The 19,281-nt window shown below is 56.8% G+C and overlaps 2 protein-coding genes across 6 annotated transcripts in view; one reads left to right on the forward strand and one right to left on the reverse strand.

The window, feature by feature from the left end:
• Window positions 1-767: 767 nt before the first annotated feature.
• On the reverse strand, window positions 768-17,877 carry KMT5A (lysine methyltransferase 5A). Of its 5 annotated transcripts, none has more exons than XR_006742361.1 (8): window positions 12,980-13,241; window positions 11,462-11,618; window positions 8,052-8,271; window positions 7,548-7,635; window positions 5,172-5,231; window positions 3,418-3,608; window positions 1,973-2,719; window positions 768-1,452 (listed from the first exon to the last, which is right to left on the reverse strand). XR_006742361.1 is itself a non-coding variant. In XM_036449231.2 (8 exons), the coding sequence occupies exons 1-8, from the start codon at window positions 17,829-17,831 to the stop codon at window positions 2,509-2,511; spliced, it is 1,065 nt and encodes a 354-aa protein (XP_036305124.1). In that variant the 5' UTR covers window positions 17,832-17,877; the 3' UTR covers window positions 768-2,508. The 5 variants fall into 5 exon arrangements, 4 of the variants coding, with proteins under 4 accessions (XP_036305124.1, XP_045441492.1, XP_036305123.2 ...); XM_036449231.2 differs by lacking the exon at window positions 12,980-13,241 and adding exons at window positions 12,635-12,762; window positions 17,822-17,877 and having other exon boundaries at window positions 768-2,719; XM_045585536.1 differs by adding an exon at window positions 12,635-12,762 and having other exon boundaries at window positions 768-2,719; window positions 12,980-13,090.
• SBNO1 (strawberry notch homolog 1) overlaps window positions 12,718-19,281 on the forward strand; it is a 60,675-nt gene continuing 54,111 nt past the window's right edge. Inside the window, exon 1 of the mRNA XM_036449207.2 lies at window positions 12,718-12,735. The gene's annotated coding sequence lies outside the window, so the exon portion shown is untranslated. The remainder of the gene's footprint in view (window positions 12,736-19,281) is intronic.

Below are 19,281 nucleotides of genomic sequence, written 5' to 3' on the forward strand. Positions count from 1 at the left end.
ATCTCAGCAGTCTCAGGTCAAGGCCCCAACTCCGAACTCTGTAGGACACCGCCACCCTGACTGGGGGCTCCCCTCTGAGTGTTGGGGGGATTCCTGCACCTCGGGGGTGAGGGCCAACTTGGGGAACCCCCTGGGCCAGACCGAGGGACAGTGAGAGCAGAGGAGAGGGGGAGGGGCGGCTCCTGGGACTGAGTGTGGAGTCCAGCTGAGATCTGCCCTCCACAGGCAGACCCAGCCTCCATGGGCGGCATCAGCCTAACATCCCCAAGCCCCGACTGCACCGCTGACCTCCAAGCCGAGGCTGTAACAGTCCATGGAGTGTACCCCCAGGAGCCCCGCAGAGCAGGCAGGCGCAGAGGCGGCTCCCACTCAGACAGGCTTCAGAGGACCTGTCCGGGGGACCACTGACCCCCTCTCGCAGATGGTGCTGGAAGCGTGTCCTGCTACAGAACCAAGGACGCCGCCCAGTCCCACTCTGCTGCGCGAACCAACAGCCCATGGGCGGCTGGCAGGAGGGACTCCCAGCCGAGGCAGCGCGGCTGGTCCCACACCAAACCCAGGGCCTCAGCAACCATCACAGGCTCATGTGTGCCCACCGCGTGCCGGGCACAAACCTGTCTTCGGGCTCCGTGACCCCGTCTGCAGACGAAGCAATGTCCCTTAGGGGGACATGCACTGAAACCGACGCCTGAGGGGGACGGCCCTCGGCAAAACCCCGAAACCCCCCCCCTCCATCCGCCTCGTAAGAAACACACACACAGGTGGCCTCGCCTGGCAATAAATATTTTAATTTTTGTTTCATTTTTATGGTGACAAATAATTTTCAAGTTTATTTCCTTTTTTTTTTTTTTTTTTAAATACAAAGCTAAACCACAAACAGGTACAACCGAGACGTTTTACTTCACATTGACACGCTCCGTCGGATCCTCCTCCAACTGGCTGACCTCTGACCAGGCAAGTGTGGGGCGGGGGGAAGACGTTCCTAGGTAGCACCGTCGTGAGGCTGGGGTGCATGGGGGTGGGGGCTGGGGCTGGGGGGGGGGGCACCAAGGTCGAGCACACCTGTCTCCGTTCACATTTACCTGGGACCAGGGGGTCCGGGGGACCCCGGGTGGTGGTTCCAGACCCCAGGCCCCCTGGACTGCAGGTGGACAGAGTGAGCATCGGTCCCCCTTCAGGAGGGAGGGGGCAGCTACCTACGCCTCCTGCCATCACAGGCATCACCGTCAAGGTGAAAACTGGAACCCTTAGCCCTGATCCCTGGGTGCTGCACCTGCCCCCTCCCTGTGGGGTGGGGCCTGCACTCCAGGGCTTGTGGGCTTGCCCTCGGTTCCCGGCTGCGCGGTCTGCGGGGTGCAGGGAGAACGCCAGGTGGTCTGACAGACAGCGTGACGGCAGGGCTGGACCTTTCAACCCGGCAGAATCGGGCCACAGGGCTGGGGGTGAGGGTGGCTATGTCGGGGGGGGGGGGGGGGGGGGAGAATTGGATAAGTAATTTCTGGTCCCACTACAAAACTTTATTTTTTATTAGAATAGAGTACCATCTCAAATCTCTTCTATAAAAAAAAAACCAAAAAAAACCAAAAAAAAACCAAACCCAAAGTAAAAAGGAAAAAAAAGAAAAAAGAAAAAAACGCAGCCACGCCACTCACTGTATGACCTATGTACATGTAAGTTGTTTTCTGTGGTTTTTCTCTTTTTTTTTTTTTTGCCTTTTGTGTTTTTTTGATTTTTATTATTATTATTTTTTTAAAATAAATTCAGTGTTCACATTTCTATAAAGAATTAAACCCCCGTTTCGGGAAGCGCTGCCCTGGCGGGGCCGCAGAGCGATGCTTCTCCCTGCCCGCACCTACTCCTCGCCCGCCCCGAGGCTCCGAGGGGCCCGTGGAAGAGGAAGCCGGGCCCGGCCCGCGCCCACGGGCGCTGGGTCAGCGAGCTTTCGGGAAAGCAGAGGGGAAGACGAACTTACTGCGAAACCCTTTTTAAAAAATAGTCGTACACGTCCGTGCGCGCCTGTCCGGACGGCAGGAGAACAAGAGCTTGGGGACATCCCGCGGGGGCCGGCGGGAGGTCGGTCGGTGGGCGCCGTCGCGGCCGGCCCGTGCTGCTCGGCGCCCGGGCGCGCGTCCGGGGTGCGGGGGAGAGGCCTGGCTCCGCGGCCCCCCCACTTCCTGGGCTCCGGCTGGAAGGCGCTCTCCTCCGAGGCCTGCGCCGCCGGGCCTGGCTGCATGCACGCGAGCGAGCGCGGGAAGCACAAACGTTCGGCTTTGTATGCAAAAAAGGTACAAAAACAACTAGAATATAAAAGTTTTGGTAATATAAGGCCATCTGTTCAAGTCCGCTGTGGAAACCTGTAACAGATATTTAAATACTACAGTGAAAAGGCATCTTAATATACTTTTTTAAAAACATCTGAAGTAATCTGCTAATAGTAAGTGTGTGTAAAAAAAAAAAAAAAAATCAATTCCCTTTGAGGGCACTTTGTCCACGAAGGGGGGGCGGGCGTTAATGCTTCAGCCAGGGGTAGGCCTCGATGGAGGCCCGGCTGCGGTCCCCGTAGTCGTACAGCAGCTCCTCGCCCGCCTCGATGTCGCGGGAGGCGATGAGGATGAGGTGAGGCACGCCGTCGATGTCGTGCAGTTTGGTTTGGCAGTTCCCACATTTACTGTGATTGATCAGCCTCCCCAGGCGGTTTGTCTCTCTGGTGGCATCCACGCTGGCGGGGAGGGAGGGAGGGCAACGGAGGGTTGTTAGGTTGATAAAGAGGCTTTTGAACCCAGCCAGCCGGAGTCCCCCATGCCCTCAGCTCTGGCAGGATGGCAATTTATGGCCACGCCTTTTGGGAAAACAATTCAACTTAAAAAAAAAAATAAATAAATAAAATCTCAAGAGCCTAGAGAGGCTGCTGGGGTGGGTGTCTCCGGCAGGGGTGGGAGGAGACAGGAATGCAAAGGGCTCTTTGTGGAAGCTCCGGAGGCAACCGTAGAGTTCGGCACAATTGAGAAATGAATACAAGTCAGCCGTGCAGGACTGAGGGAGGCGGGGGGGCGGGGGGGGGGGGGGGGGGGGAGGGCAGGGAGTATGGGAACTCTCTGTACCTTCCCCTCGGTTTTGCTGGTACCTAAACCTGCTCTAAAAAATCGTCTGCTAGAAAACAACCCACAACAAAAAGCAACCCCCTGCACGGGCCATCTGGAGAACGGAGCAGCCAGCCGTCTCCAGAGCCGCCCTGGCCCAGTGCCCCAAGAGGCGGCGGCAGGTGAGCCTCGGAGCCGTGTCCACGTGACCAGCCCGAGCCTGCTCCAAAGTCGGAAAACGAGAAGGGGGTGGGGGAGAGCGGCTTCACAGCTGAGAAAAGGCAGCCGGAGCCACAGGACCAGGTGTTCCTGGCCTCGGCGGCAGCCGGGGACTTACCAGTAGGTTTTGCTCAGATACTGGAAATAGTACATGTAGCAGCCGGTGGAGGGGTCCTGCGCGTACACGGCCTCCCGCTTCTTGGCGTCGGTGATCTCGATGAGGTCCCCGTGGTACTCCACCACAAAGTCGCCCCGCGAGAACTGCTTGGTGGCGATCACGCCCCTGCCTTTGCCGTCGATGAGGTCGATCTGTCGGGAGGCGATGAGCGAGAGGGTTAGTTCCTAACAGCCAGAGGTGCCACGGCGAGGCCGGCCCGGGAGGCCTGGGATCGCCTTCGTGGGAACAGCTTTCGTGAGGGATGCTGCCGAGTTCAGGGTGAAGCACATTGAAGTGCACACAGGGCTGTGACTATCGCCAGGAACCAGCACCTCAGAAGGTCCCCTTGTGCCCGTTTGCAAAGCAGGGTCCTGCGTCTCCTGAGAAGTCTGCTAGGTGGGTGTGGCCCACTTTGCGGGTGAGAAAACGGAGGCTCAGAGGGGGCAGGCCCACGTCCCCGCCATGTGGCCGGGAAGTGGTGTAGCCCGGACTCAGACCATGCAGCGAGCCTCTTGGGGAGAGCAGGAGGACCCAGCGCCGAGTCTCTCCTTCAGGGGCCCAGGCTTACAGTCCAGATCTCCCTCCATGGTGGGTGGGGACTGTAGCTTTCGGCCCTGAATCTCAGCGCAGACCATCTGGCTACCAGAGTTCCTCTCCTCTCACCCACCCAAATGTGACAGAAAAATACTAGGAGAAAAGCAAGTTTCTTGAGCATTGCCACTCCCCAAGAAAACAGTTTAATTTTTTTTTTAATCATATTTTTGTTGATTTCAGAGAGGAAGGGAGGAGAGAGAGAAACATCAATGATGAGCGAGAATCATTGATTGGCTGCCTCCTGCACGCCCTCTACTGGGGATCAAGCCCGAAACCCTGGCACGTGCCCTTGACCAGAATTGAACTTGGGACCCTTCGGTCCTAAGGCCAATGCTCTACCCACTGAGCCAAACCGGCTAGGGCGAAAACAGAGTTTAGGAAAAATGTATTTGTTTCTCCTTTTCAAAGTGTCCCTAGACATGGTGTTAAATAGAAGAAGCCAGACATAGCAGCTCCCTATCTTATGATCCCGTCCGTAGGACTGTCCGACACAGGCGGGTCCAGAGACAGAAAGCTGACTGGTGGGTGCCAGGGGTTGGGGCCGCCAGCTAATGGGGACGGGGTTTCCAGTTCCGTTTGGGAAGATAAAAAGGTTCGAAGTGGACAGGGGTAATCAGCGCACAACACTGAGAATGCACTCAATGCCACTTAACGATGCATTTTGAAATGGCTAAAACCCTAAACTTTATGCTATACGTATTTCACAAAAAAAATATATATATTTAAAAAAAAAATTTTTTTTTCAATATATTTTTATTGATTTCAGAGAAGAAGGGAGAGGGAGAGAGAAACATCAATGATGAGAGAATCATTGATCAGCTGCCTCCTGCACACCCCCTATTGGGGATCGAGCTTGCAACTTGGGCATGTTCCCTTGACTAGAATCGAACCTGGGACTTTTCAGTCCACAAGCTGATGCTCTCTATCCACTGAGCCAAACCGGCTGGGGCTCACCGTAATTTTAAAAACGTTTCCTTGGGCTAACATTTCACACAGAGTCCACTATGTTTCCGCATGAGTCTCGCCCTTGACAACTAACAGTGCCGCTAGTCAGTAACCACGAAAGGACTAAGCAATGAGGAGTCACTGTGACCTTGGCCCACAGCCCACCACCACCTTACCTTCATGCCTTCTTCCTTTCCACTTTCGATCAATTCGTCTATTCTTCTCCTTTCTTCAAACTGGGGAGAAAACAGGCGCATCAGCCTTCCTCCCAGGCCGCTCTGGACCAGCCACAGGGTCACCCAGGCGGCCTCCATGTCATCGGTCCCCAGGGATGCCCCAGCCCCCCAAACCTCCAGGCTCCTCCGAGAGAAATCTCCCTGACTACTGTGGCCAGTGGAGCCTTGGCCTGGCTATCAGACTACGCTGTTTGTTCACGCAAAAGCGCTGGCCCAAGTCATCTTGCTTTTTGGTTACGTGTTCATAAGCTCCGTGAGCACTGGGCTGGTTTACTGGAGTCTCCTGGCCCAGAACAGAGCCTGGCACATTAGGAAGCCCTCAGAACAACAACACACAAACGCACACACACACATACATGCATGCACGCGTACACACACACACACACACACCATGCGGAATCATTAGCTAATAAGCATGCAGCCCAGGGACGAGGCGAAGGGCTGAGTCAGTGGGAGTGTCTGCAGGAAAACAGGCAGCGGACGGGATTTTCCTGCGGTGGGAACATGGCCCTGATGTGAGCTGAGGAAAACTAGACCAGCTCAGTGCCTTGAATGCAGAGCCAAAGCGTCCGAGTTCACTGTGAAGGCTGCATGGTCTGGGGCCCACAACCAACCAGCTCGAGGCTCCCTGGGCCACAGGGGTCCCACAGGCAGACTGAGCAGGAGGAGCCATCCCTGAACTGGAGCCGGCAAGCTGTGTGTGCACAGCAGGCCAGGGCTGGGCTGGGCATGAAGCCAGGGCACTGCCAACCAGCACAGTCCCTGCCCCAGTGCTGGCCGTCACCCCACCCACAACCAGGCCAACCAGCCACCGGGAAGCAATGAGCGGTTTGGGGCGTCTCGAAGGCCCGGTTCCCACCCTCCTGCCTGCACCCTGGACCGGCCCTGCCCACAGTCTTCAGACTCAGTGACGTGGCTGCCCGGCTTTTAATCTGTTTCACCGCTGGCTCCCCACACCCTCTCTTACGGCTCACCCACCGAGGCCCCGGGCTCTGCTGCACAGAGGGAAGGGCAGGCAGGACCAGACACCACCCTGGCCCATCGCCCGGCCAGCCGCCACTGGCCATGGCGCTCACTCAGCAGCACCAACGCGAACACGAGGGACCCAGCGTGGCTCTCGGACCGGGGACCGAGCAGATCCACCTGCTGCGGGCCAGGCTTCGGGAGAGCCAGCGTCCGCTCCCCTCTGCACGCCCGGTGCCAGGCTGGCAGACAAGCACCACAGCCCGGCCCGTGGCGGCCTTCACTCCCCCAGACAGACACTGAGGCCAACTCGGCCGCCCCGTGTGGGCACACTCAGCTCCGGCCGCACCGGAGGCGTCTGCGTGCCGGCCTGGCACCGCCTCGCCCCCTGCAATGCCGTCTTTCACGGTGACCCAGCGCGGCCTCTCTCTGCAGGCAGACATCTCACAACAGCTCCTTCTTGGCCGAGGGACACCGCCTTTCTCAGGAAACCAAGCCCAGGCTTCTCTCCGGAGGGGAGAGTGGACCCCTTGTTTTGTTTTTCTTCTAAAGGAGCCTCATCAATGCAGTGAAAATACCAATTACCTTCTCTGTACGCGGAGGTCTGGCATAAAAAATGCCTGACGATTGCAGCGGGGCCCCCCCCCCTCAGTGGGGCGGCGACCTTAGCCCCTCTTCCCTCCGGCTGCTGTGGGTGTGAGAGCAGGGGGGCTGCCGGGTCCCCGTTCCCCTCTGCTCAGGGGCCCGAGCACGCCCGGCTGTCCCCCTCAGGAAGGCAGTAGCCACACCCACTGCATCAGATACCGACCCGCTGGACGGCCGCACAGCCCGGCATCTGCCAGCTCAGCGGGCGGAGCCCCGGGCCAGCTGGCCAGCCTGCCGCTTTCACAGGGGCTCGGGGACTGTGGCTGCGTGGCCGAGAGCAGAGAGGAGCCTTGGGAAGGGACAAGGCCGGGGAAACACAGCACCTACTGTGAGCCAGGCCTGGTTCTGATTGTTCTGTGTGTGTGAAGGTGATTAATCCTCCCAGCTACCCCCTAAGATGCTCCGTTACCCCATTTTACAGACAGGGCAGCCGAGGCACAGAGTGGCTAAGTTCCTGGCCGGAGGAGATACACCCAGTGAGTGGCTCCCAAGCCACAGGCTCCGAGGCCTCTTCCCAGAGGCATCTTAACCATCCAGAGAGTCAGAATGGCCCCCACTGGGCCAAAGAGAACACTGGAGGATACCGCAGCCACAGAGGCAGAGACGTGCCCCGGGAGACACACAGAGAGCTCGGGTCCACATGCTGAGCACTGCCCACTGGGCAGCCCTGCCCCCCCAAGAGCTGGAATTAAAACCACGGGACTCTACCTGCAGCTCGGCCTTGCTCTTCCTGGAGCTCCTTCGCACAGGGTAGAAGTCTGTGAGTTTGCGATTCTGTTGAGTTTTTCCTTGAGCTCTGGGGGAGGGGGAAGGAGAGAAAACCACATTGGCACCCAGGGGGGCACACAGCTCCTGAGGGGCGGCTCCCTGGAAACCAGGTCGCTTAAGCACCTGTGCGCACCGCAGCCTGTGGCCATAGGCTCACGCGCCCGTGGGGGCCTCAGAGGGAGTATCAGAAGCAGCTGTTCTCTGTGGGGGGTGGGGGGAATGGGGGGGCGCCACGTGGGGGAGGGGAGGGCTCCTGAGCTCTGCACACATGGCAGATCAGGATGCTGGCCAAGGATGGAGTCCCTGGGGGGAGACTCAGGGGTGTGGCCTCAGTGTGTGAAGCTGGAGGGGGTGGCCTGCTTAGCCCTAACCAGCTCCCGAGGCCAGGGAAACCAAGCTGCAGGGCGTGCGGGGTAATGGGGGGCGGGGTAGGGAGGCGCCTACTTTTTCCGAGGCGCCTGCTTGCCCTTGCCGGGCTTCTTCAGGGCCTGCTTGGCGATGGCGGCACCGGAGGAGTCACAAGACGAGGTCCGAGTTTTTGGAGGTTCTGCTACTTCGGATTTTTGGTTTGGAAAAGGTGCCAGGGGACCTCTCCTGGCGTCTTTGATCTTTAGTTCCTCGGACTTCATGGAGCTTCGTAGTGCGTTCCCAGTGTTTCTTTTCTCTGCAGCAGGAGCGGGGAGAGAGGTTTGTTCTAGGCACCCATTAGACCCCCAGCTGCATTCGAAGGGGGGCTTTGAGAAAGGGGGGGTCGTGGGTGTGTGCTCTCGCCTGTCAAGCCCCATGCCCACGAATGGCTTCCAGGTGAGGCACCTGGCTTTCCTGTGTGACAGAGGCCCTGGCAGAGCTTTTGGTCCTCAGCATTACCGAGCTGCCATTGGCTTCCCTGGCTGGTGGCTCTGTTGGTTAGAGCGTCGTCCTAATATGTAAAGGGTACAGGTTTGATCGCCAATCAGAATCAATCAACGAGTAAATAAATAAGTGGAAGAACAAATAGATGTTTCTCTCCCCTCCTCTCGCTCCAAAATCAAGTTATACTGGCCAGCATGACTCAGTGGCTGAGCATCGACCTATGAACCAGGAAGTCCCAGTTCCATCCCAGTCAGGACACAGGCCCGGCTGCAGGCTCGATTCCCAGTTGGATGGGGGTGTGCAGGAGGCAGGCCGTCAATGATTCTCTCTCATCACTGATGTTTCCATCTCTCTCTCCCTCTCCCTAATCAATAACGACATATAAAAGTAAATAAATAAGTTAAAATATTTTTAAAATAAAGGGGGACATCTATAATGCTCTCAACAATAAAATAATCAACTTTTTTTTAAAAGTAAATAATACACAGGTGGTAGGAAGGTAAAATGGTGCATAAGGGGCCGGCAGTTCTTTAAAAAGTTAAGCATTGTATTACCACCTGACTCAGCAATTCCACTCCTAGGCATCTATGAAAAGAATTGAAAACATGTGTCTACATAAAAACCTGTATATGAGTGTTTATAGCAGCTTATTCAGAATAGCCAAAAGTGGAAACCACCCACACGTCCATCGGTTGATGGATGGTAAATAAAACGTGGTCTAGCCACATGAGGGAATATTATTTAGTCACATAAAAGAATGAAGTACTGCCCTAACTGGTTTGGCTCAGTGGATAGAGCATCGGCCTGCGGACTGCAGGGTCTCGGGTTCGATTCCGATCAAGGGCATGTACCTGGGGTGTGCAGGAGGCAGCTGATCGATGTTTCTCTCTCATCGATGTTCCTAACTCTCCCTTCCTCTCTGTAAAAAAATCAATAAAATATATTAATATTAAAATAAATAAGTAAAGTACTGATCCACTCAACAACATGGATGAATCTTAAAAACGCTGAGGGAAAGGGGCCAGGCACAAAGGCTGCATGTTATATGATTCCAGTTACAGGCAGTGTCCGGAACAGGCAAGTCCAGAGAGACAGGAAGCAGACCGGCAGCTGCCTGGGGCTGGAGGAGGGAGGAATGGGGTGTGACTACCAATCCTGGGTTTCTTTGGGGGAAGTGGAAAAACATACACCGCGAACCCCCTCCAGGCCGCTCTCGCTCCCTTACGGGCCTTTCTGAGTGGAACCGGAGGGAGGTGAGGCCAGGAGCAGGGAGCTCAGGGACACCGGCTCTCACACCAAGGCTGAACGTCAGGGCTAAGAGCCTGGCCTCTGAGTCTCCTCCTAAGCATATCTGGCCCCAAATTCTGTTCACTGCCGTTTAGTGACACCGTGAGCCACACACGCGTGCTTGTGTGCTGGGTCACCATCCGGGGAGGGACATGAGACAGGCTGACCACACGTGGCGAGAACCCCTCTGCCCATCCCTATGTGGGGCCGCGGCTACCCTAAGTGCTGGCTACACAGGGAGGGGCAGGCTGGGACGCTGGAGGTCCTGCAGAGGAAGGACTGTCGGAGGGAGCATCCGTGCTTTAACTGATCTTCAGAGCAGCCACATTCTCCCACTTTAGAGCCATCTGCCCGAGCCTCCTCCACGTGACTGATAGATGAGGGTTAGAACCCAGGTCATCTGAAGAGCAACGAAATAGATGGCCCCTAGCTGTGCACTGGGGTGGATCCCCACCGGGCTGGCGCCCTGGCTGTCTTGGCTCAGTAGATAGAGCATCAAGCTGTAGACCGAAAGGTCCCAGGTTCGATTCCAGTCAAGGGCACATGCCCGGGGAGGGGGGAGGGAGGGCGTGCAGGAGGCAGCTGATCAATGGTTCTTTCTCATCATTGATGTTTCTATCTCTCTTTCCCTCTCCCTTCTTCTCTTAAATCAATAAAAATATATTTAAAAAAATAAAATAGCCAAAACCGGTTTGGCTCAGTGGATAGAGCGTCGGCCTGCGGACTGAAGGGTCCAGGGTTCGATTCCGGTCAAGGGCATGTACGTTGGTTGCGGGCACATCCTGAGTAGGGGATGTGTAGAAGGCAGCTGGTCGATGTCTCTCTCTCATTGATGTTTCTAGCTCTCTATCTCTCTCCCTTCCTCTCTCTCTCTCTAAAAATAAATAAATAAATAAATAAATAAATAAAATATATTTTAAAAAGTAAAAAAATAAAATAAAATATCAAATAAAATAAAGACTGGGCTGGCTCCTGCCCCTGGTTCTCAGCTCTGGACCAGAGCCTGGGCTAACCCACCATTTGCGGTGCTTTCTGCTAACATGGAGCTGCCGGTGGTCAGAGCTGTTACCAGGAGGGAGGGAGCGTGGTGACCTGGGACACGCGCACACTCCCCAATGCCACGTGGAAAGCGGATGTTTGGGTTAGAACAGGATTTCGGCTTGTTCTGCGGGTCCAGGCAGAATTTTCACTAACCGTACACTTTTCTGGTTCAATATTTAAACTCACTGAAGGTTATGCTGCGTGAGAGGAGCTCTGAACACTTGAGTGGAAAGAAACTTCAGAAAGGAGGTCAAGGCCAGCTCACCAAAGGGAAGGAAGTCAGGGCCTGGTGCTCACACAACAGTCAGGCCTGCGAGAGGCTGCTCGGAACAAGCCAGACTCCTAATTTCTGCACATTCGGCACCTGTGAGCCTCTTTCCTTGCAAATCAGGGACCTTATTTCTGCAATCCAGCAAGATAATCAAGCCCGAAGGACACGCCAACCCCTGGGAAAGCGGCAGAACCTGTTAGGCCGACAGGGCACACGCCCTGGGATAGGCTGCCGGCTCCCCTGTGTCTGTTGTTTCTTAGCAGCAAGACAGAATGTGGCTCCTTCCCCACTTGGGTATGAAAAGGCTGGATAAAAACCTAGCAGAGGCGCATAATTATGGAGGACAGAGGCCTCTGTGGCCCACGCCCGCTGTGGTCGGCGCAGGGCTGTTTCCCAGGCTTACCTTCCCGTTTCCTGTAGATTCCGGCTAATGGCTTCCCCTGGCATTTGACGTCGCGATGTGCAACTGAGTTCTCTTCCTGAAGGGGGGAACGCATTCCAGAGCATTTGTTCGGGCTCATGTAGGTGTAAATCTTGGACTGCCCGGTGAACACATTCTCCTAGAACGACAAACGCGCATTCTGAGAGGCTGGGAGGAGAAGACGCCACCGCATTCAGCGGAGAAGGAGCGAGGAGGCCGCAAAAGACAAAGAACCCGGCACCATCATCTCCCCAGGCAGGGCGGCCGGGGGCCAGCCCCGGGGGGAGCGGTGGAAGGCTGCAGCTCTCCCGGGTCCCAGTTGGCTGTTTGGTGAGCACGTGTGGTCTCTAAGGGGACACCTGGCCTGCCCGAGGACCAGCTGCACACAAAGGTCTGCGTAAGCAGGAGTCCGCCTACCCTAGCAGGGACGCTGGGCTGGAAATGCGGGCGCTGAAAGGCCTGCGGCCAGGGGGCAGGGGGCAGGGACTAACTGGCAGGAGCCACAGGCCTCAGGGAACCTGATGAACCACCTCTGGGCGCCAAGGTCAGCTGGGAGGACTCGCACTCCTGTCTGAGCCTTGTGAGTGCCCAAGCCCGGCGGCCCAGCACCTCCCAGGACCTGGGGCTGGCTGCAGGTGGAAGGATTCCCGGGGTATCTGGGTGGGTGGGGGCGGAGAGCTCATAAAAGCAGGGCCCCATGCCAGCACACTTAGGGCGGCCCCTCTATTGCAAACGGCACAGGCTGGGGGGTAGCCAGGTCACTGCGGGTGTCTCTGGGTGTGGGGCCTCCAGTGAGTAAGCAGACGGGAGGGGGGGTTCCCCAGAAGCCCTGCTGGGGCCTTTCCGCCTGGGGAGCCCTGAAACCCCGGCTCGGCGAGGCCCGGGTAGGCCCCGCACCCCTGGGGAGGCGGCCACCGCCGGGGCAGCCGGGTCTCGGGTGGAAAGGCCATAAAGACACAAACTTTTCCGAGGTCGGAGACTGCCGGGGTCATGGCGGAGCGGGTGTGGACGCCACTCCCAGGCAGGCCGCAGAAAGGAAGCCGCCCGGCCGGGCGTCCCGCCCGCATCCCGGCCCCGGGGCGGCGGGCGGGGGCGCGGGGCAGCCCACGTGCTCGGGGCGCGGGGCCGAGCGAGTGCGGGGAGGGTCCTGCTTACCCCGTTGGCGCGGGGCCTCCCCGGGCCCCTCCGCTCCGCCATGTCCGGGCCCGGGGCCGTCGCTGCCACCGCCGCCGCCGCCGCCGCCGCCGCCGCCTCCACCGCGCGGGGCTTGGACATCTTCCTGCCTGGAGAGGGGGACCCGGGGAAGCGGGGAGGGGCGCTCAGGGCGCGGCGGGGCGGGGAGCGGGGCCGCCCGGGCCGCAGCCATGTTCCGAGGGCCCGGCGGTGGCGGGCCGCCCGCGGCGCCGGGAGGCAGGGGCCGGCCGGCCGGGGCCCGCGTCGCCCTCCCGCCGGGCCCCGCGCGCCGCCCGCCCCCCGCGCGGCCGGGCCCGACACACCCACCTGCAGCCCCGCCAGGCCCATGGCGGCGCGGCCCGGCCACCAGCGCTGCCGCTGCCGCTGCTGCTGCTGCTGCCGCCGCCACCAGCGCCGCCGCGGCGCCCCGGGGAAGGGCCGGCGGCGCCCCACGGCGCCCCCCTCCCCCATGGCCCCGAGGCAGGCCCGCACCGCGCGCCTCGGCCCGGGACCGAGGCCGCAGGGAAGGAGGCGCTGGCGGCGCTTCCTCCGCGGCCCGCCCGCCCGCTCGCCGCCGCCGCCGCCGCCCACCGTCCGGCGCCCGGCGCGGGGAGGGGCCGGGGGCGGCGCCGGAGCGCTCCGCGGGGAGGGAGGAGGCGGGCCGGCCGCGCGGGGCGGCGGATCCCGGCTCGGGCGCGCCCCCTCGCGCCGTCCTCCGCCACTCGCCGGGCACCGGGTGGGAAAGGCGATCGTGACAGCCCGCCCGCCCGCCCGCCGGCCCCCGGGATTCTGGGAGACCCGGCCGTGCAAAGCGCGATCAGCCCGGCGTGCCCGGGCCCGGGCGCATGGGGCGGCTTAGTGGACACTCAGTCCTCTCCCGAGCCCATGGGCGCAGGTCCTGTGCAAACCCGTTTGCGAGGAGGATACTGAGGCTCAAGGGAGGCGAGGGGCTGACCCAAGGCCACGGAATGGAAAGTGAGAAACCCAGGCGACAGAGAGAGAGAGAGAGAGAGAGAGAGAGAGAGAGAGAGAGAGAGAGCGAGCGCGCACCAGGGTTCTAACGGGAAGTTTGCTGAGTGCTTTTCTTGCCCAGACTACCTCCTTCAAACCTCACAAACCCCAGAAAGACAGATATGGTTATCTCGTTCTCACAGACGGGAAAACTGAGGACCAGAGACGTGACGAGGTGGCCCAAGCTCTCAGAACTAGAAATGGGTTCCCACACTCCCAGCCACTACCCATCCGGGTTACAGAAGAGGAAATTACAGCTGGGAGGAGCAAATGGCGCTGTAGAAGGGTTTTTTTAGCAAGTCCCCCGGGACTCCTGTCCCTACCCCCACCCCAGGACTGGCCAGGCAGCGGTTCCAGGAACTGTGGTGTCTCATTCCGCAGAGCTCAGTGCCCTGTCTCACTCTACCTTAGTCATCAGGGCCTGAGGGCCGAGGCCAAAGAGTCCCTGTATCTGTGCAAAGTCAGATGTAAACAAGACACCTTGGGGCAACGCACTCCGGCTGCTTGGGTCATGACCTGGGAGCAGGGATTGGGTTTCTCCCAGGGCACCAGGCCCGGCCGGGGTGTTTGTGACCGTGGCCAAGTCACTCTCCCGGTCTAGGGCCTCAGTGTCCCTGTGGGTGAAAAGCATAACCCACCCAGGGCACCTCCCAACATCCACAGATTCAACAACCCACTGTCACTTTAAGTAGCTACCCTCTCCTTAAAAAGAAACAAGACTGAATAGGATTAAATGGCAGGACCCAGCTCAGAAAAGCCTCTCAAACCAGCTCAGGCTTCAGCAACCTTCAGGGCTCCCCCATCCCATCCCGCCCCCACCCTCCCAATCGCTAACTCTGCCCAAGAGGCCACGGGGGCAGTGAAAGAGGATTGAGAAGGGACACGCTGACACCCAGGTGGACGAGTCATCCAAGACAGTGTCCTCCGTCACGTGGGCAGGGCAGAGGTGTGCAGTTGCCAAACTCTCACGGGAACCGTGGTTTGAGGGCAGCTGCTCAGACCACCTTTTCCACGTCACATAGTATGTTAACCCCCCAGCCTACATGCACGCGCACACACACACACACACACACACACACACACATCCTCATGGCCACAGAGTTCTCTGTTTCAGGCAAGTGCAGGGGATACATTAAGGCACACGTCTAGCACCTGCTCCTCTCCACTCTGCAGCTCTAGTACCTAGAAACTGTAACATAAATCATCCGGGATAAGTTTCAAAACAGTCTTTCCTTCCTCTGTATGTCAGGTGTTCATATATACTTACAGCAAACACACCCATCGGCAGAAACTCCTAGATCTCCTAGCAACAGTATTCAACAGCAGTGATACGAAGAGCTAACTCTTACTTGACTGTTTACTATGAGTTGGGCCCTATAACAAAGCGTTATGACATGGAGCCTTCCCAACCATTTATGAGAAGGTACTGTTCCCGTTTTACAGATGTAGAAATGGAGGCTCAGGGGAGAGAACCCTCACTTGTCTAAGGTTTCTGAACCCAGTTCTGCTATATGAGGGTTCTTTGCAATGAAGAATATCTATGGGACTCAGACACTAACACAAACACTCACTGAACACCTCCTTTGAGTCAGGCCCTGTGGTAAGGACACATGGTGGACATAGAGGCCGATGGGCACAGTGAGGACGGGGGTGAGCAGGGCCCTAGAGGCCATGGTGAGGACCGAGGATCTGATCCTAAGAGCAAAGGGGAAGTTGGGGGCAGGGGGAATAGTGAAGGTCGTATGACCAAAACCTGTGTTCTTTTTAAAAATATATATATATTTTTACTGATTTTTTACAGAGAGAAAGGGAGAGGGAGAGAGAGTTCAAAACATTGAGAGAGAAACATCGATCAGCTGCCTCCTGCACACCTCCCATGGGAGATGTGCCTGCAACCAAGGTATTTGCCCCCAACAGGAATCAAACCTGGGGCTCCTCAGTCCGCAGGCCGATGCTCCATCCACTGAGCCAAACCATTCAGGGCAAAACCTGTGTTCTTGGGAACCATTCTAGCCATTGAGGGCAAAAGTGAAAAGAGGGAGACCAATGAGGAGGCCGTCTGACAGGGGCAGGAGAAATGGACTGATCCTTAGAGGAACATACTCAAGGTTGAAAATATTCACCTGATTGTAACACTTCAAAACCAGGAGGAGTCGCCTGGTGTCTAACCTTTGGTTCGCGTGACCCAGCAAGCCTCGCCAAGTGAACTACAAGTTTGAAACAAAGACCACTTTTCTAGAAAAACAAAACAAAAAACGGACTCCTCGTTCGAAGGGCTGTAAATAACTTGATGTTTATGCTACCAAATGCCCAATTTAATAGTTTGCAAGAACAATGTAGCTTAAGAAATAAGTAACTACTAAGGTGGGGGTCAGGTGAGACAGTGAGAATCACTGACCAATAAGCCACAAGGTGAAGTGTGGGCCTGACGAGATAGGAGAGGTACAGTGGAACCAGCCAAGACAGCAGGGCCAGAGTCTAGACAGTGGCTTTGGACTTCAGATGCCACCTCTGAAAAATGGAAAAAAACAGCCCCGTCGGTGTGGCTCAGTGGTTGGGCATCGACCTATGAACCAGGAGGTCAGGGTGAGATTCCTAGTTATGGCTCATGTCCCAGTAAGAGGCATCATTGATGTTTCCATCTCCCTCTCCCTCTCTGAAATGAATTTAAAAACATATTTAAATGGAAATAACAATTTGTTAATTGAGATAATAAAGTGCCTGGCCCTTAGTGATAATTATTAAGTATTTAAATAATTCAATAGCAAAGTGCTTAGTTTAGCCCCCCGCCCCTATAGATTAGTTAAAAGCAAACTATTTTTTTTTTAAATGCACTACTGTTGAAATAGGTAGTTTACATTATTTTGCTGTGATGGTAAAATGAATCAGGGAAGCGTACCTTTAAGATTTGTCAGACAAATTAGTCAGGTACTATTAATACACTTTTAGAGGCTTAACACTTTTTCTGAAGAAAAAGGTTCATCTTAATTTCCTCTGTGGATTGAGTTATTAAGCTCTTCAGCTTGAAGTTCACTGTGCCTCATTTTTAAACCAGAATCTGGGTAAGCCTTGTCCCTAAAGACCCTAGAGGGATGGCTGGGAGAATAAATGATGCAATTGGGTGCAGGAACTGAAAACAAAGGGGCCCGATAAATATTTGCTGAACGAGTCCTTATTTTTATTCATTATCATTGCTGTTGGGAGCATTCTGCATTGAGGCAAATTCCTATTAAAATGCAGTGCCTTGGGATATATAGAGAAAAATGTAAAACCTCAGCTTAGTTTCTTTTTTTCTTTCTTTCTTTCTTTCTTTTTTTTTTTTTTAAATGATAATGCTAGTCAAACGTCACGCTCAAGTTGTTGCATGAAGGAGACACAGCAGCTGGACAGGACCAGCCGGTCACTTTGCCGCATAACATGGGTCTTCCTGTCCTGACAGCGAAGCAAGTGTGCAAAGGGCTTCGGGCAGGGACACCCCCCTAGCCCCACCCCCACCCCGGCCTCTCTGATGGGCAGGGGTCCTGACCAGCTGCGGGACGAAGAGCTGCCCCAGAAGGTGCCAGGGGACCCATCTCCCCCCGAGGTCGGCCAGTGGGCCCGGGTCCCTGCCCGCTGCCCGGCGGCGGCGCGGAGCTGGCCCAGGGCGCGGGGAGGGAGGAAGGCGCCTGCCGCGCGGTCCAGCCCTACCCGCTCTGCATAATGTGGGCTACCGATCCGCGCCCTCGCTTCGGGGTCCCCTCGTTTCCCAAAGAGAAGGGAGCCCCGATGTGGGCAAAGCCTCGCCCTCGCCCATCTTTATCACGAATAACAACCATCCCCTGGAGGGGACCTAAGCTTTAATTCCCAAAGAGCTTTGACATATGGATGGATCCCTTGCCTCTGCAGAGGCAAGTCAGTGGGTGCCGACACTTGGGGAAACGGAGGCACAGGAGGGGCTTCTGGATGCTTCGGGAGGGGGTAGGTTGCGGGCATAAAAGGTTCCGCAGTGTCCCTCACCCCCAACCCCCATCCTCCACCCCCACCCCCACCCCGTCCCCGCGCCCCGTGGGAGCAGCCAGCAGGAGGGTGCCTCCCCACCGCCGCTCCCGCCACCCAAGTCCCTCCTCCAGCGCGACCTCCCACCCGGGCCGCCCGGGCTCCGGCCGCCTGGGCACGTACCTCTCCCCATGGTGCCGGCCTGTCACCGCCTGGGATCTCCCGGGAAACGCAGCTTTCGAAAAAAAAGTTACAACAACTGTAGCCAACTGCTGCCAGGAGCGCCGGCTACCGCCCTGATTGGCGCCGCCGCCCGCCGCTCCCCTGGCCGCGCGCCGTGATAGGCGGACGCGGAGGGAAAGCCCGCCCTCCTCCCCTCCTCCCTGACCGGGGGGGCGGGGCTAGCGGCCACACTTTCTACAAACGCAGTCGGGACAGGTCCCCGTGGAGGAGGCAGGAGGAGGGGGGCGGGGGGGCGGGGGTTTAAATTGTACCGTCTCCCTGCGCTGATTGGCTGCGGTGGAAGGACATCCGTGTTCCCATTGGAGGCCCCAAACTCCTCCCCCTTCGCGGCGCTGAAGCTCCGCCTCGGGAGGTTTGGTCACGTGATTGGAGGACCCCAGCTTAGAGCGGACTATTTTTTTTTCCTCTCCAACTTGACTGGAACCCGACCTTTGACCCGCGGCCTCCCCTTATGACCTGGGAAGCCTAACTCCCAGCGGTTTGGCATCTCAATACCAGGACCTCCCTTCGGCGGTTTAATAATCCGTTCATTCCTAGGTTCGAAAGGTTTATTGGAACGGTCCATTATCCCAGTAGTCAAAACCGCTGGCACAGCTCCTACCAACTGGGGCAGGTTAAACTTGGAACCTCAGCGCTCCCGGCCCACCATACCCACCCATTTCACAGAAACAGAGGACCCGAGGGAACAGGTAACTTAACTTGGCCCATGGTCACCCAGCAGTTTAATTGCAGGGCTTGGATCAATCTTTGGACTCTAGTCCACTAGATCATGACCTTAATCCCAGGGAAACAACTCTATAGGGTTCCCCACCCAGGGGAGCCACTGTGGGTGTGGTCCCAGAGAAGCATGCGTGTCTTGGGTATTCTTTGCTTTGAAAGAAGGGACGGTATCCAGTTACCGCTCTTTCCTGGGGATGTAGGCAAATACCGGCACGCACTCATCCATTCTCCCTTTGGTCCCCAAGAAGATGTTAGAGACCCAGCCATTGCCCAAGGAGTGCCCCCAACCAAGGTACATGCCCTTGACTGGAATCGATCCTGGGACCTTTCGGTCTGTAGGCTGACGCTCTCTCCACTGAGCCAAACCAGCACCAGGAAAGTAGGAAAGCAGAACAAAGGGAGGTAGATGAAAGCACCGGGAGACATAGTTGCTAAGTTGCTGTATGGCGTTGACATGTCAGTTCAGCTCTTTGGCCCTCAATTTCCTCAAGCTGTCAAATGATTATGGAGTTGAGCAAAGGTGGATCTCCAAGGTTTTTTTTTCCAGCTTCCACAAATATACAGCGGTGTTTACTTTCTCTAAAGTTTATGAATTCAACATTTCTTGAGTTGTATACCTGGCATTGTCTGATCCCTCAAAGATAATACAGTGGCAAATAAGACACACATCCATATTTTTA

Source organism: Pipistrellus kuhlii, unplaced genomic scaffold, assembly GCF_014108245.1.
Source record: "Pipistrellus kuhlii isolate mPipKuh1 unplaced genomic scaffold, mPipKuh1.p scaffold_m20_p_20, whole genome shotgun sequence".
NCBI lineage: Eukaryota > Metazoa > Chordata > Mammalia > Chiroptera > Vespertilionidae > Pipistrellus > Pipistrellus kuhlii.

Excerpts from the sequence above, each read along its gene's own strand:
- KMT5A (XM_036449230.2), bottom strand. The coding sequence starts at position 13,123 with ATGGGGGAGGGGGGCGCCGTGGGGCGCCGCCGGCCCTTCCCCGGGGCG. Across the intron at positions 8,272-11,461 it reads AATCTACAGGAAACGGGAAG|AGAAAAGAAACACTGGGAAC; the intron begins GTAAGCCTGGGA and ends CTCCTGCTGCAG. Across the intron at positions 3,609-5,171 it reads GAAAGGAAGAAGGCATGAAG|ATCGACCTCATCGACGGCAA; the intron begins GTAAGGTGGTGG and ends GCCTCCCGACAG.